We start from the raw sequence: 17,416 nt of genomic DNA, 5'->3' as shown, positions 1-17,416 counted from the left end.
GTTGGAAGGTCCCCTTTTTGCAATTGATATGGACCGGAATATTCTAAGCTGGATGTTTGTTCCTGGCTTTTGATGTTCTTTTCTGCTGGCCGGATTAAACTGCGTTATTTGGGGGCTCTGTTTTAAACATGTAGAAATGAGTTCTAATGCCACTGACAAAATTTATTTCTAGGGGTTTTTTTTGGAGGGGAGGACTAGGGTGGATCGCCCATTGATGTGCTCGTTTTTATGTTTATAGTGCATCCTCGGACACATTTACTTAGAAGTAAATCCCATTGAGGTCAATGGGACATTCTCCAGGAATTGCGCACAGGATTGAAATAGTGTGAAACCAAGTCACACGTGCTAGTTAGGAGACTTAAAATGCAGTCTTGCATGTTTACAAAGAAGTAGATCCCACTCAAGCCTTATTCCCTAGGAATTGTCCAGGAGTGGTTTAATGTATTATCATCATCATCATCATCATCATCATCATCATCATCATTAATATCAATATCAATACCAATACCAATTAGTTATTTATTTAAACCCTCCCAGGGTTCATGGGGCCCGTAGCCAGTTTAAGAATTTGTGGCAGAGAACAACTGTGGTGGGACCAGTCTGACTGGGGGCGGAGGGGCCTTCCACAGTGGAAAGGGGTGTCACTCCAAGGTCCTTAAAGAGGGGAAAGGGAGAAGGAGAGAGGCTACAGTCCTCATCTATGGGGGGGAGGCTCCATGCGGGGCCCCTGGAAGTGCGGGGCCCGCAGCATGTGCTACATGTCCTACATCAGAGGTTGGCAAACTGTGGCCCTCCAGATGTCTATGGACTACAATTCTCATGAGCCCCTGCCAGCACTCGTTGGCAGGGGCTCATGGGAATTGTAGTCCACTGACATCTGGAAGGCCGCAGTTTGCCCACCCCCCTGCCCTACATGAATAAAACAGCCTTGGAATTGTGCCTTGAATAGCAATACCTGTTGGTTGATGGCCTGCAGTTCTACCAAGTCACTTCTTAAACGTCCCAATTGGCTTATTAGAACCCTGCAGGGGCTTCAAGAGACGGTCAGAAGTAGTTTGGCCTTGCCTGCCTCCTGGAAGTCCTTGGGGGTCCCCCTTCCAAATACTGGCCAGAGCCCTCCCTGTTTAGTTTTTGGGATCTGATGAGTTCAGGCTCGCCTGGACTATCCAGGTCAGGGCAAAGTCACATGTGCGTGCCTTATTTGTTTCATTAAAGCCAGGGATAATTTGGGGGCTTTGTTCTTTACTGCCTTTCCCCTTTGTTCTCTGCTGAGTTGAGTCAAGGCTATTATTCCTTAAAAACACAGGAAATGAATCATAAACGGGATCTAGGTTGAATCCCACCCAATAAGCCTTTGTAACGAGTTACAACACCCGTGGATTCAAGGTCGTATAATCAACAGCTGTGTCCTGCTCTTTCTTAGAGAAATTCAGAGCACCATTGGACCTAAAGGGAGACCCCCTTGACTGGAGGAAAGGGTTAAGCCTCATCTTCTCCCAGGCTGCAGACTGGATCTGGATCGTTCCCCTTCCCCAGCTGCTATCGCCCTCCCCCAAGTCATGGCTTCTTCCGTCCCTCATTTCAGTTTGGCTCCTGCCTGGCGGAACGAGCTCCCTAGACAGCAGGGCCCTGGTGGAACTTGCTAAGTATTGCAGGACCAGCAAGATGGAGCTCTTCCACCAGGTTTACGGTTGAGGCCGGCCAAGGAAACAACACCTCCAAAACTACCAGGCCTCCCTCCTCTCCCTTCTTTCCTACTCCTCCTGCCTTCAAACGCCTTTGTCAACCAATTCCACCTTTGGAACACATGCTAGGTGCTAATCATTCTGATAGTTCTTAATAGTTTTTAATTATGATTTTAAAGTTTGTAGATTTTATCGCTGAACCATTTCATTGTACACAACGAATGCTGGTTGTTTGCCACCCTGAGATGGGTGAACGAGAGAGGTGGTATAAAAAAATCGATGGATCAAATAAATCCATAAATGATGAGTAAGTAAATAAGCAGGCAAATAAACAAATAAATAAAATCACACAGCTAGTATACACCTTTAATAGTGTTCTTATATGGGAGGGGGAGTATGCCACATAATGTAACTCTAACTGAGGAGTATCACCTAGTGGTTACAGGCAGAGTAGTCAGCAGCTAGAGGTTACTGTAGGCCTCAACCATAGACCCAGTGGATCAGCTCAGTTTTAGAGGCCTTGTGGAACTGTCTAAGATCCTTCAGGGTGCTGATCGCTTGTGGTGTGGCCGGGGCCGAGAAAGTCCTAGCTCTGGTTGAAACCGATTTGTAGTGGTTAGGAGTGCAGACTTCTAATCTGGCGAGCCGGTTTTGATTCTGCGCTCCTCCACATGCAGCCAGCTGGGTGACCTTGGGCTCGCCACAGCACTGATAAAGCTGTTCTGACCGAGCAGTGATATCAGGCTCTCTCAGCATCACCCACCCCACAGGGTGTCTGTTGTGGGGAGAGGAAAGGGAAGGCGATTGTAAGCCGCTTTTGGACTCCTTTGGGTAGAGAAAAGCTGCATATAATAACCAACTCTTCTTCTTCTTCTTCTTCTTCTTCTTCTTCTTCTTCTTCTTCTTCTTCTTCTTCTTCTTCTTCTTCTTCTTCTTCTTCTTCTTCTTCTTCTTCTTCTTCTTCTTCTTCTTCTTCTTCTTCTTCTTCTTCTTCTTCTTCTAAACCCATGTCTTGCTTACTGGAGGAATCTGATCCTCCTGGGAGTCCTTGCTTCATTATCCCTTTGAAAGAAGAGGGCAAGGGTTTCACAATTTGTTGTAGATTCAAATGCGTAGCCGTGTTGGTCTGAAGTAGCACAATAGAATCAGAGTCCAGTAGCACCTTTAAGACCGACAAAGATTTGTTCAGGGCGTGAGCTTTCGAGCGCAAGCACTCTTCGTCAGACAATTTGTTGTTGTTGTTATTTGCTTGTAATGCCAGCAAAAATTTCCCGGAAGTCAGTGAGATATCGCTTGTATCATGAACTAGCGGGCCAGGCTTGCTCAGAACAGAATAAGAGTCCAGGCGCACCTTAACGTCTGACCAAACTTGTGGCAAGGGATGTGCTTTCGTGAGTCCCTGCTCACTTGTTCAGATACTCATAAAAGGCCTGGTTAGTCTTTAAGATGTTCCTGGAGTCTTGCTCTTTTCTCTTGCGACAGACAGACTAAACACATCTTGATCAGAACAGAGCATGGTCAATGCCACTTGGTCAGCCAGGCAGACAGCTCTTGCTTGGGACTGGCGGGTCTCCTCACTTTTGCTGACTCTTTTGTACAGGCCAAATAACACTGTTTCAACGCTGCCTATTCTGCACACGTTATATAATGCACTCCACAAGTGGATTTTCCTGCTTGCGCAGAAAGCCCAGGGGCTTTTCCGCAGTTGCCTGTATTTTCCAGGTTTCCTTTGCATTGGTCTCTGGAAGTTACCATCGAATTTGCACCTGGCTCTATGCACATGTTGTCTATGAATGGCAATAATGGGAACTGGTTTCATCTCATGCCATTGACATTTACTTCAGAGGTGTGGGAGGCTGGTTCTTTGGTTCTCTGGGAAGCTTGGGCGGCCCCTACTGCTTCCTTTTATGTTGTCGTTTGCGCATGTGTGGTGATGCTTCTGTGTATTAACGCGAGACGGGTGCTGCCGTGAAGTTTTTAGCCACTGTGGGACTAAATGCGCAAAAGCGCATTTTAGGTGCATTATCCAAAGTGTGCAGAATGGTTTAAGCAGCTTGCAAAATGATCGTTGGAGTGCATTGGAAGAGGACAGGAATTGGATTTCTTCAGCGAGAATCGAAGCGCCATTTCTGGAGAACCCCCTGCCCTCCGGTTCATCCAGACATTTTGTTGAACTGTATTTTTTTTAAATTGCATTTCAGAAGCATGAGCATAATGCCGGTGCTGTTTCTGTAGGTGTGATTTGTTTATTTTTAAAAAAATATTCCTCTCCTTGTTAAAATAAATATCGACGTGCTGCATACGCTCGGGCCCAAATTTAAATATAGTTGTTTTAAGGCTGAAAGGATTACTTGGTTAAACTCTGCAATTAGTCACTCACCACCTCCGACTTCCTAAATGTATCTTTTGAACCAGAGAAAGCCTTTACGATGTCTCCCCCCCCCCATCTTGACAGTTTTGTCAGACCAAAGACTAGTTGAACACATTTCCTTTCCTTTTTCTTCCCAATTAAAGGCGTTCATATTAGAGTTTGTAGGGAACGTCGTACACAGATGTACAATAACAATTGTAATAATAATAACAATTACTGACAGTCTTTAAGCAGTGGCAGGACAGTTCCATAACTAGAACCCCTAATGCAGGGGTAGTCAAACTGCGGCCCTCCAGATGTCCGTGGACTACAATTCCCAGGAGACCCTGCCAGCATTCGCTGGCAGGGTCTCCTGGGAATTGTAGTCCGCGGACATCTGGAGGGCCACAGTTTGACTACCCCTGCCCTAATTTAGCTGTGGAAAAGGGTCCAAGAATTTCATGATTGCAGTTCTGGGGATGGTAGGGCTGAATTCAACCACCATCCTCACATAGTTTTGATGATTACAAATAGGTAACCCCTCATGGGGGTGTGTGGCTTTGGGGGGGGGGTGAGCCAAATATTGTCCTTTTTTTCTTCTTCTGAGACTTGGTGTAGTGGTTAAGCGTGGAGGACTCTAATCTGGTGAGTCGGGTTTGCTCCTCCACATGCAGCCCAGCTGGGTGACCTTGGGTTAGTCACAATCCTGTTAGAGCTGTTCTCCCAGAGCAGTCCTGTCAAGCTTTCTCAGTGTCATCTACTTCACAGGGTGTTTGTTGTGGGGAGAGGAAGGTAAGGTAAGTGTAAGCCGCTTTGAGGCTCCTTTAGCTACTGAAGAGTGGGATATAAAACCCAGCTTCTTCTTCTTCTTCTGCTGCTTCTGCTTCTTCTTCTGCTTCTGCTTCTGCTGCTGCTGCTTCTTCTTCTTCTTCTTCTTCTTCTTCTTCTTCTTCTTCTTCCAGCTGCCTGAATTTTTTAAATTAGGTAAGCAGCAGGTGGAGTGGAGGTGTGATGAACTTCCTTTCCTTGGGTTGCCAGCCTCCAGGTGTCACCTGGAAATCTCCTGCTATTACAGGGGGTCTCCAGACAACCAAGATCAATTACCCAGGTGAAATTGGCTGCTTTGGAGGGTGGACTTTAGGATTTTACACCTCCCTTCTCCAAACCCACCCTTTCTAGGCTCCACCCCCACAATCACCAGGTATTTCCTAACAGGGCTGGCATCCTCATCTCAACCTTATCTCAACTCCCTCAACTTTATGGCTCTAGTTCATATTGGACCACCCTCTTTCGCAACTCCTTTTAGGGATAAATGTTGCGTGAGTTTGTTATTACACTGAACTTTTGTGTTGCTTTTGCTGTTCCTATCTAAGGAAGTGTTCAGGCTGTTTTGGTAGTTTTATTGCTTTGATTTTTTTTTTGTAATTTCAATTGCTTTCCCTTGATAGATGCTTGATAGTTTTATTGCTTCTAATAGTGATTTCAGTGGCTTTTGTTGGATTTTGCTGACTGTGTATTCTCACGTACCCCCGAAATTGGTTGAATTCATATTGCAAATGAAAGCCGCTTGGGTGTACTGAGTGTATTAGTTTCAGATAAACAAATAGTAAAGGTAAAGGTAAAGGTATCCCCTGTGCAAGCACCGAGTCATGTCTGACCCTTGGGGTGACGCCCTCCAGCGTTTTCATGGCAGACTCAATACGGGGTGGTTTGCCAGTGCCTTCCCCAGTCATTACCGTTTACCCCCCAGGCATAAAATAAGATAACAAGTCAAATGACAGAAAGAGCTTTGAATCAATTAAATTCCGAGGGGTATAGGCAAGTATGTATGTATACAACAATTGCAGAAGTACAAAAGATAATATAGAAAACTGTGCACAAGAAATAACAGTAAATCTCATACATTCGTACCATAAAACGTTACCTCACCTTCCTCAGATTCATGGAGACAATAACATTTTTCAAGAATCCCGCAATTAATGATAGAATATTTATAAACTGGACAAGAAATATTTTAAAGTAGGAAGGCCGTGACGCTAAACTAAGCTACAACTTTTAAAAAGACTAATCAGAAATGGTGGTATTAAAAAAAATAAAACCAGTTAGCCTCCCCACCAAAAAAAAAAACACACAATTAAAAAGCTAATCGCTAGGAAGCCAAGATAAAACACACAGAACAACGGAGGTATCCAAGCAAGGCCGATATCAAAATTGTATCAGAAACATTCTATAAAAGAGGTGCTACTGAACTTTGCGAGAAGAAAACAGACCATTCTCATACAGAGGAGCCAGCCTGGCAGGGTGCAGATAATGGCAACAAAAGAGTTGCACGTACTTTTCCATACAGAGACGCTGGCACCTGAGAGCCCCAGATGTTTAATACTGGGCACCAGCTTCCACGGGCAACCACATGGCTTTGAAGAAGTGTCTGTGTACATAAAAGCTTACAGCGCAGATAAAACCCTGTTGATCTTAAAAGTGCCACTGGATTCAAATTTTGGTTGGATACCTTGACATCCCTTTTCTTTTCAAGCTCATATGCCTTGCCACAGCCTTCCTCAACATTTTTACCCTTGTGAAACCCCTGAAACATCCTTCAGGCTTCAAGAAACCCCAGAAGTGGTGCCATCGTGCAGAATAGGGTTGGGAAGCAGGGCTGTGGACACGCCCACCTAGGGCCCCTCCCCCCTCTCCAGGCCCATCTTTGGCCATTTTGGGGGGTCCACATGACCACATAAGGTCATATCACCTGATAAATATTCAACAAAAATTTAAAAATATATTTAAAATTAATGAACTCCTACCCATTTGGGAAACCCTTTCCACAATGGTCAAGAAACCTCAGGGTTTCACGAAACCCTGGTTGAGAAAGCATGCCCTACCGAGTGCATGCATGTGTGCAGAATCAAGCTTGCATGTTCAAACTTGAAAGTCCCACCGAAATCACTGGAACAAGCCTAGCCTGCAAATGCAACTAGACGAGCGGCCTTTAAAAGTCTCTTTTCGGTGACAGAATCTTCTTCTAAGAACCCAGTGCTTATAACCGCCGAACGAAAAACTAAACACCTGTACGTTTTCACCGTTTAACCATGTGCTACAACGGGAAGGGGGGTGGATTAAGTCACAATGGTTGTGTTGAGCTTTGACAGCGTCTGAAACCGTCGTTCCACCCCCCCACACACCGCTTCCCCCACAAGCAGGGCACTGTGCCTTTAAGAGACTCCCCAGGCCTTCCCAGACTGGCATCCCTCTGATGGCTGGAGACAGCTGCACCTCTCTCCTGCTTTCTATCAGTTTGACCTCTAAGGCTGGAACTGTCACCGAGGGGCTTAAAGTTTGTTTTTCAACCCATTCCGGAAACTTACAATCTCATACTTTATCCGTGGATTTGCTTAAATATAGAAAAATGCCCTCTCTCTCTCTCTTCTCTCTCCCTCTCCCTGGTGAATGAAATAAATACATGGCTGGTCCGTGGCGGCAGCGGTGGCGGTGGCGGCAGCAGGGGGGGGGGAGCAGGCCATGTAATGCGGCATCCACTTACAACTGCATTCATGGCAGACAGCTTAGGAGCTGCCTTTCTCCGGTGCCGCGAATTAGCGTTACACAGAATGCAATTCTGCTTTGGGGAGCAGAGGGAAGCCACATGGTTGAATTCCAAGGCCTGATTGGCGATTTCCCAAACAGCCTCCATGCCTTTTTCCTTTGAGAGGGTCTACAAAGAAGACCCTTTAAGTGCAAGCAAGGGTGGAAGGACTTAAAAAGTCCCCTCAATCGCAAAGCAGAAGCATGGTTTACATGTTGTATCCTGCAAAGGAGGGATGATGTCAGATTTCTACTTGCGACTCTTGGCTGTTCTTGTCCTGAAACAGTCCTTGTTCGATTTCGTTTCTTGGGCCATAGGATGGTGTTCGTGCCACTTTCTTCTTCCTCGCACCAAATTTTCGGTGGAAAGGCGCCCACTTTTTTCCAACCGTGTTTTCACATTGACGATTTTAGTATTTTCCACACTACATGAAGGAAATGGGTCGACAGCACATGTTAAATCTACGCATGGTAAACTGAAGCTCGTCCGCATGTGTACCCAACGCAAAGGAATCTGCAAAGACAACAGCGAGCGGCCGAGAACTGAAACCACCGGGGAAAATGTAAACAGATACATAAAGCAGAGAGAGCAAAGGAGCCCTTGCTCATCCCTTCTGCAAATCGAAAACCGGTTCCGTAAGGAGGCTCCGGCACTGGGGCTTTGTGGGAGGGCGAAGGATTATCTGTCGGAGATCTCCATGTTCCCCACCCTAAGCAATTCCCAGGATTCCATGCAGGAAAGTGGTTTGAGTGATTTTGGGCATCCATAGTGCCCACATGACCTTAGGGAGAGAGTTGGAGCTCAGATGACAGAGCACATGCCAGGCTGACATAGAGACCTCAACCCTCTCCTCCAGCCCGCTCCCATGAGCATATATTAGCAACTTCCCGGGTTTCTCGCTGTTGACCTCAGGGAATCATCAGTGTCTCTCTTGTTAGTGCGTTTCACCACCCTGGCTCTTGACAGAAGTGAAGGCAAGCGGGTGTGGATTAGCGTGGAGCACCAGTGCCAAAGCGGTATTTTCTCGCCTTCTGCTTCAAGCCCCCGAAGAGAGACACAGCTAATAAGAAATAAGACACAACCGAGCTCTGCGTCGCCAGCTATTGATTGCCAGCTCAGAGGCTGGAGGGCAGGGCAAGGGGGAGACAGGCGATAGCAGAGTCAATAACGCAGCGAGGTTGCACAACCTGATTAAAGAGGAGATAAGAGTTTATTCAGGAAATAATAGACTTGATCGTGCAGAGGAGAACGCAAGTGGAGTCCAATAGCTTCTTTAAGACCGACAATGATTTAAACTTTGTTGGTCTTAAAGGTGCTATTGGACTCAATTGGACTCTGTTGTGCTACTTCGGACCAACACGGCTGCCCACTTGAGTGCAGGGGAGTGACAGAGATAGTAGCTAACTACAGGTCTAACTGAGAGAGAGAGAGAGAGAGAGAAACTGTGGTATCCAAGAAGGAGGAGGAAATTGCCCCTACAAGCAGGAATCTGGAGACAGACAAGGACTGACACGTAACAGGAGAGAAGGTCCTCTCACTATCCTAATAGTTTTCTTGCTGCCCCCTGCAGGGTCTTCTTCTCTTCTTCTTTGTACACCAGACATTGGCTATTCCAATAACAGGTGCCCTGTAATGCAGGCTGTCTCAACCAGTGTTTTATGAAAACCCGGGGGCTTCTTGATTGCCCTGGAAAGGTTTTCCTGAATGGGTGGGAGTGAATTAATATGCATAATTATTTATTTGTTTTGTTTGTTTGTTTGTATTTATATACCGTCCTCCCCTGAGGCTCAGGGCGGTTTACATAAAACGTAGAAACAGGACATAGAACTTAGTTTACATAACAACTTTCATGAAACAGTAATAATATTAACATTAAACTGTAACACAGGTGCAAACTATAACTATAACTATAACTATAACTATAACTATAACTATATATATATATATATATATATATATATATATATATATATATATATATATATATATATATATATATAACTACATGGCCTCTTTGGTCCCTTCCAACTCTATGGTTCTGTGATTCTATGACTGGACTGTGTTTTAGGACTGTGTTATTGGAATTTTTTGCTCAGCTTTCCCGCTCATTTCCAAGTGCATACATATAAAGGTGAAGGTAAAGGTATCCCCTGTGCAAGCACTGAGTCATGTCTGACCCTTGGGGTGACGCCCTCCAGCGTTTTCATGGCAGACTCAATACGGGGTGGTTTGCCAGTGCCTTCCCCAGTCATTACCGTTTACCCCCCCAGCAAGCTGGGTACTCATTTTGCCAACCTCGGAAAGATGGAAGTCAACCTTGAGCCGGCTGCTGGGATTGAACTCCCAGCCTCATGGGCAGAGCTTTCAGACTGCATGTCTGCTGCCTTACCACTCTGTGCCACAAGAGTGTGGTGTAATTAATTAGATTGGGGGTGAGGGCTGACTTCATACACTTGCCTAGTGTCGATTCAAGCGTCTCCCATTGTCCCCAGCTGACTCTGACACCTATTCCTCCCCGACCTCGTGTCTCTTTTCAGATTACCCAACTCAAAATTGCCAGCAACCCTTTTGCTAAAGGATTCCGAGACTGTGACCCTGAAGACTGGTAAGCATGCCCTTTCTTTCCTTCCACCACTAAGGGCCTCGTTGGAACCACAAACACGAGGACGCCATGTCATTCTGTGGGAAATACCTGGAGACCGTGTTGGGGGAGGGAAGGGCTCCAGCAGGATATAATGCTGTAGCGTTTTTTAACAGGAACTTTTATATTGCCATTCTATATCTGGCTGTTTTTGGGACTGCAGCAGGGGTGGCCGAAATGTGGTTCTCCAGAGGCCTATGGACTACAGTTCCCATGAACCCCTGCCAGCAGCCCCTGACTACAGCAAAGTGGGACCCAAGGGCAGAATCTGACTTCGTAAGGAGTAGAGATTCCAGCAAAAGAGGAAACCCGAATGGTCTTCTAGTCTTGTTTCCCAAATCTTTCAAAATAACTTGGAAGGAGGCCATGGACAAGGCTTTTGGTCCACGAGAGGTCGGGTTTCGGTTAGCAAGCTCCCCCCGATTCTGCTTCTCCCCTTTCTGGTTCATGCTGGAATTTTTGCCGCTAGATTGAAAAGGACCTTGCTAATTGAGCGTTGGGTTTCGAATGGCTGGGGGTTGAGAGGATGCGTGGGCATTGTGTTTTCCTTGTCTAAGACTTCCAGGAGACAAATCCAGGGAGAAACTTGCAGCTTTCATGTCTTGTTTTTGGATTTCCTGGAGAGATATCTATAGCCACTGGTGGAAACGGGACCCTTGGAAGCTCTTTATGCTGCAGACATTGGTGGAAACCTAACTGTGAAAGCAAGTTATTTCTGAGACAGGAAAACCGCTTAGAAAGTAGTATCCTTGCCTGAATGAATTCCCTTAGCTGGTTCCAGCAAATGGCTGTCCAAGGAACAACCACATAGGGACAGGGAATGGGAAGACTGTGAGGCTTAGGGTCCTTCACTAATCCTGAAGTACTCAGTATTGAGGAAGAAGTCACATTTCTCAAGCATATGAAGAGGTTAGTTTCAGCTTACCATAGAGATTCCAGGAATTCCTAGAGTGGCATGATGTCACTTCCAGGTTTTCCCTGGAAATATGCCATCTTCCTTGTTTTTGTGCATTACCGCCAACCCTGCCTTGAATTGGAGTTCACTGTTTGTTCGTTTTCTTGTTTGCCGTTCTTCTGCCATCTTCTGCCATTTTTATGTCTTTGATGCATAACGAACCCCCTTTCTTGACGGGTATACTTTTTGTTGGCAACAGTTCTATTAGTAGGGTTGGTTATGGGGGAGGATGCTATGGTTTCATTCCAAGAGGCCAGAAGCAATGCCAGAAACTGGGGTGCTAAGATCAAAATGTCTGTGTTTATTTATGTAAAATATTGATAGCCCCTCATTCCTCGTGGGGCATGGCATCTCACAAGAATAGCGAAAAGCATTTTCAGTCGAAACCCACATTAAAATAGCAAGCGCTGCATCTCTCCCCCTCCTCCTCTTAAAGCTGCAGGCCTTGTTCGCATCCGGTGAGAGCGTATTCTCAAAATCTGATCATTTCGCTAACTCAGCACCCTGTAACTGGTTATGACTGCTGTGTTTTCATTTCAGGCCCAGAAATCACAGGCCTGGGGCCCTGCCTCTCATGAGTGCTTTTGCCAGGTCCAGAAATCCAGTATCCTCCCCGGCACATCAGAACGGTAGTGAGAAAGGTGAGTTTGTATGGTTTGGGTAGAGAATCTGTACTGACCCCTGCAGCAAGGTGGGCAACGGTTTAGAATCAGAGATATGTTAACAGCGAGGGATTTCACCCTGCAGTTCTTGTAAGTCTGCACATGAGGGTGGCCAGATTTGGGCTGGGAAATACCTGGAGCCTTTGGGGGTGGAGCCAGGAATGGGCGGGCCTTGCAAATCCTTAAACCATGCCTGGTGCTCCGACTCCATGTTCCCTTTTCATCCTGTCAAACGTACAGGCCTGGAGGAAGCCCGCTTCAATCCAAATGCTTCCTGTGTCGCAGTCCGGGCTTCTTTTTTGTAACGTTTTCTTGGAAACCAAGGTGTCTTGAAATGGGGCACGTCCCTACGGAAGGCCCCAGAAGTGCAAAGACATGCATATACAAGCCAAAGCAGGCAGACGCCTGGAATAGCTCTTCATATAGAACCGGGGGAAAAAACAACATTCTACAAGCCTGGGAAATGGCAGGCTGTTCTCCAGGCCAGGCCCAAAGGAGCAATCCAAGTTAGCTCACCGGCTGCTTTGCTGGCATACCGACGGCGTAGAGTAGCCCTGCAGGAGCTGTCGACAGCAAAATGGCTACAAACAAGACATCCCAAAGCGAAAACGTTTCCCAAACAACACTGTCGTCAAATAGTTTCAGGACAGTAACCAACAATGGCTAAAAAATACAACAATCGAAGTATAATTCTGATTGGAAAAGCTGCCGGTTAGTGCTGGTTTGTCGGCTAAATGCCTTCTTCCAAGAATCATTTCCTGAAACCAAAAAGAGGTCAGGGTTCACACGGGCTGCCAGGCTCAAAACGAGCTCCGAGCTATGACAACGCGATCCAGTTTTGGCTGCTATAAGCCATTGTCGGTTACTGTTCTGGAACTATTTGACGAGAACATTGGGAAATGTTTTCTCCCTGTGATGTCTTATTTGAAGCGAATTCTCCGTGCACAGTCCCCGGCGGGCTTTTTGATTTGACATTATCTAGGAACCGTGGCTCTTTCTGTCTCCGCCATACCAACGGTGAGCATCGTGCTTTCGCTCGGAGGGCATGTGGAGCCATGGGGTTAAGGAACGGAGCGATGCCTGCATTTCCCAACAGTTGAACGCAGTATTTACCTTCCCCCCCCCTCCCCTCCCCATAGAGAAAGGTTTGGCACACCTGGCAAAGCAACTCTACTTGTGGAGGCCTGTCTCTGCACAAAGATTGCACTCACTGGATCAGCATGATTGTGTTTAGGGTCAAGATGCGGGATGGGTGGTGTCAGGTATCCATCCAAGCATCACCTCCAACAGTCGGCAGAATCCAGCACTGGGAAGGTCTTCCTGGGTTGTACCATTCCAAGTGGCGGGGGTGCAATTCAAGGCTTAAAAAAAAAAAATCTGCTTAGGGCGCTTCCAGGATTCAATTGCTATGTGGCTTGGCTTGAGAAGGGAATTCAGGGCGCATTGGAACAGGCAGTTCCCCCCTGATCCCACACCTACTGGCAAGATTAAGCAGTCAATTCTAAACATTGATTCTAGAAATAGAATGGGAGTCTCCTACCCTTGTTGCCGTACTATCTCTGGGGAGGACTAGGAACATGCTAGGGCAGGGGTTCGTGAAAACATGGGTTTTTTTTGATGGCCCTGGAAGGGTTTCCTGAATGGGTGGGAGTTCATTAATTTTTTATATATTTTTAATAGTCTGATAAACGTTTCTTGGGTGATCGGGCCATATATGGTCATGTCAACCTGCCTGCCCCTCCCAAAATGGCCGACGATGGGCCTGGAGGGGGCGGGAAGGGGAAGGGCCTCAGGTGGGCGTGTTCACAGCTCTGCTTTCCAGCCATATTCTGCCTGATGGTGCCACTTTTGGGGTTTCTCGAAGCCTGAAGAATTTTTTAGGGGGTTCTCAATGGTAAAAAAGTCGAGAAAGGCAGAATATGGTTGGGAAGCATAGCTGTGAACACACCCAACTTGGGCCCCTCCCCTCCCCACCCCTTCCTGACCCACAAAATTTAAAAATATATTAAAAATTAATTCCCACCCATTCAGGAAATCCTTCCAGGGTTGTTAAGAAACCCCGGTTGAGAAAGCCTGTGCTATGCTAATTGGTGACATATAGAAAAACCTAATCGAAAGCAACATCCATACTACTAAATATTAATTATTAAAAGTAATGAATACTAAGGACAATATGCACTTTACTGTGGAAATCAAATGGTGCTACTCAAAAATCACTTCAGTCACTTTAAAACTGTAGTATTTACACATTCTTTCAGTGACTTCTTAAATAAAGGGACATCATTAAACTTTAATGGCCTTTGACTTGGCTTGATATTTTGAAAGTCTCTCTTGATGTATCACTACCCCATTTCCAATCATTTCTATGTTCTTTCATACTGATGCTTTATTAAGAGCAGAGTTCTTAATAAATGTTGGAAAGACATATTCATAGACAAATATACCTACATTTTGAAATGTTCCAATTCATGTACATTTGATGGGGGGCTAAATGTTCAATCTTGGAGACAGAAGAGCTGTTTTTTTTGTACCCCACTTTTCACTACCCGAAGGAGTCTCAAAGCAGCTTACAGTTGCCTTCCCTTTCTCTCCCCACAACAGACGCCCTGCTGGGGTAAGTGATCCTGAGAGAGCTCTGAGAGAACTGTGACTGACCCAAGGTCACCCAGCTGGCTGCATGTGGAGGAGTGGGAAATCAAACCCACTTCTCCAGTGGAGAGGCTGCCGCTCTTAACCAAGCCTGAAATATTATTTTCAGCGAAGCATTGATTTCTGTTACTTTTTGGGGGGAGGAAGACAAGCCACAGATTTTGATTCTAAAATTGACTCCGCACCTAAATATCAGTTCCTCCCCTTTCCATTCTCTTCCCACCTACCGTCCAAGATCTCTTCCCCGTGCCCCGCATTCTCGCCCTTGTCTGTCAGTGTTTTTGTATGCTCTGTTTTATTTTATTTACTTTTTTTTAAAAAAGCAAAGTGCCACAAATCCTAAAATTCGGTAGTTGTATTTAGCCTTCTGCCAAGCCCTGAATACCCATTAGGTACTCTGCATCGGTTCTCTTTCCATTATGCAGAGTAAACAATCGCAAAGAGAAAAACCCAGGGCCCCACTTACCCCCCCTCCTGCAGCACACTCCAAGCCTATTAAAATAAAGAGAAGTCACTATTTGTTTAGTGTTATACAATTTCAAAAATTTCAAGCGTGTGCAGACTTGTCACTCAACTCAGCTCTATTTATCACAGTCAGAATGTCTTGTCCCAGGAGCATGGATTTCTGCCGAACACAATGTTAAACACTTTTTTTTTTTTTAAAGAGCTGCTATTTCTGGCATTCCTCTTCTCTTCTGTGTTAACACAAGAGCTTTACATTAAGGAACAACAAAAGCCTCCCTTGGTTTTGGTTCTGAAACACAGCGGCATTAAAACAAAATTTCGACAGGGGTGGGTGTAAAAATTATTTCTAATGGCGAGTTTAAAGCGATCAAGCAAGCAGGGAGAAAGGAAAGAAATCACTCTGTCTAGCATAACATGACTTGGTGTAGAACATGCGTTTTTACAAAATAGCATAAAGTGCTATGCAATTTAGTAGCTATTAGCTTTTTTACATGTTGGCCTGCCCTGTGCAGTTGTGACTTTGACTGAGATGGTATTGAACGAATGAACGAACAAACAAACTAATTGAATGAACGAACGAACGAATAAGTAAATAATATTCTGCACAACCATGCCACTTCTGGGGTTTCTCAAAGCCTGAAGAATGTAAGCAGGTAGAGAGAGGCTGCTCCAGAAACTAGCTCAGCCCATGGAGTCCAGGCATTCCCATGTGGCTGCCAAGGTCTTTATCCGTTTCTGATTCTTGTGCCTTTCCCTCCCTTCTTCCTCTGGCACCCGTCGCAGAGGCAGCTGAGAGTCGGCGGGAGTACGAACGGGAAGCCGCCAGCGGGACGCCTCTGCACGCCGATCCCGCTCACCAGCAGCTCATGTCTCGAGTGCTGAGCCCCGCCCTGCCCGTGCCCGGCGGGGGCGGCCTGGTCCCCCTCACCAGCGCGGCAGGAAGCCGGCCCAGCCCTCCGCACCACGAACTGCGGCTGGAGCCCTCTGCTTCGGAGACCCTCCACCACCACCCCTACAAACACCCCGTCTCGGCCTACGACCATTACCTGGGAGCAAAGAGCAGACCGGCGCCCTACCCTTTGCCCAGCATCCGGGGACACGGTTACCACCACCACCATCACCACCACATGAATCCGGCAGCCGCGGCGGCAGCTGCTGCGGCAGCCGCGGCGGCCAACATGTATTCCGCTGCAGGCGCTCCCGCCAGCTACGACTACGGGCCGAGATAACGTCCCCGTCCAAAGTTCCCCTCAAGCTCTGACTGGCTTTCTGCATGGTTTGAATTGCCCAGTAGCGCATGTTTTTCAGAGAGCACTCAATTGCTGGAAGGACCCCAGCACCGTCACCCCAGTGTTTCCGCAAAGGGGGTGCATGCACTTTGATCTCCTGCACAGGTTTTGTACCTCCCATCTCTGCACCCTCCGATTCATCAGTCAAGACCAGTTTCCTTCCTGATTCCGCCTCTCCCCCCCCCCCCCCCGGGGATGAGACAAAAGGTTGGCTTAACGCAGCCTGCAATCCAATAGACGGAGTTCGGCGCCAGAGTGATGGATGGAGGCTGGGACTTCCACGGTGGCTTTTCACACCACCTCCCACCCTGTTGGGGGGCAGCAGTCTCCCCCCCCCCCGATGCAGAGATCACCAGCTGCACTTTCTGTTTTCTTGCTAAATGAAGCCATATGTTGCTTTATTCCCTCGCTGCGGCCCTCACCGTGCAACTTTTACCTTTTTAATGTTTGCAGTTCAAAGCCCTCAAGGAAGGTGACTCCCGACACGGCCGTGTTATAGGCAAGACAGCTAGTCCTGCAGACAGCTCTACAACACCGAGGCAGTGTGACGTAGCAGTGAGGCAGCGTGGGATAGTGGTTAAGAGTGGCAGCTTCCTATCGGGCAAACCGGGTTTGATTCCCTGCTCCTCCACATGCAGCCAGCTGGGTGACCTTGGGCTTGTCACAGCCCTGATAGGGCTGTTCTCACCTGGGGATGGGCAGCCCTACCCGAGAGAGTTTAGTGACTCAGTCCAAATTACCCAGCAAGCCTAGTTTCAGGCTGAATGATGAAGCCCTCCCCCCCACAGGCTGGTCTCATTGGTTGGTGAGTGCCCACCTATGCCTACCCTGCAGGACAGCTGTACGATCTGTAGCGTAGAGGGAGAGTAAGCCAAAGCTTTGGGAACACCCCACGCGACCCCTCATAAATGATGTTGTAAGAAAACAGGGTAAACATACGAGCTATTTGCACAGGACTCGTGCTCCCACCTCCATGGCGTGACACTCAGCACACAAATACCCAATTCATGCGCAGCATTGTCTGCACAGAGGGAGCTACGCGTGTTCCCAAAATGCAGGCCGGCTGCACACCATGGCCACAAGGCTGTCTGTCTGAAAGGACCCCGATAACGGCTCTGGGATTCTAGACGGGAACTG

The 17,416-nt window shown here is 47.0% G+C and overlaps 1 protein-coding gene across 3 annotated transcripts in view; it reads left to right on the top strand.

Moving 5' to 3' along the window:
* Positions 1–17,194, top strand: part of TBX1 (T-box transcription factor 1) — a 58,862-nt gene extending 41,668 nt beyond the window's left edge. For 2 of the 3 annotated variants that reach the window (XM_077307965.1, XM_077307966.1), the window contains 3 exons: positions 10,156–10,223; positions 11,755–11,855; positions 15,780–17,194. In XM_077307965.1, the coding sequence (XP_077164080.1) occupies positions 10,156–10,223; positions 11,755–11,855; positions 15,780–16,219 (609 nt within the window). In that variant the 3' untranslated portion in view covers positions 16,220–17,194. Of the gene's footprint in view, positions 1–10,155; positions 10,224–11,754; positions 11,856–15,773 lie in introns of all 3 variants that reach the window. The other variant, XM_077307964.1, reaches the window with a different exon arrangement.
* Positions 17,195–17,416: the final 222 nt, after the last annotated feature.

This window comes from Paroedura picta, chromosome 13, assembly GCF_049243985.1.
Source record: "Paroedura picta isolate Pp20150507F chromosome 13, Ppicta_v3.0, whole genome shotgun sequence".
Classification (NCBI taxonomy): domain Eukaryota; kingdom Metazoa; phylum Chordata; class Lepidosauria; order Squamata; family Gekkonidae; genus Paroedura; species Paroedura picta.
This window is presented reverse-complemented; position numbering and strand designations above follow the sequence as displayed.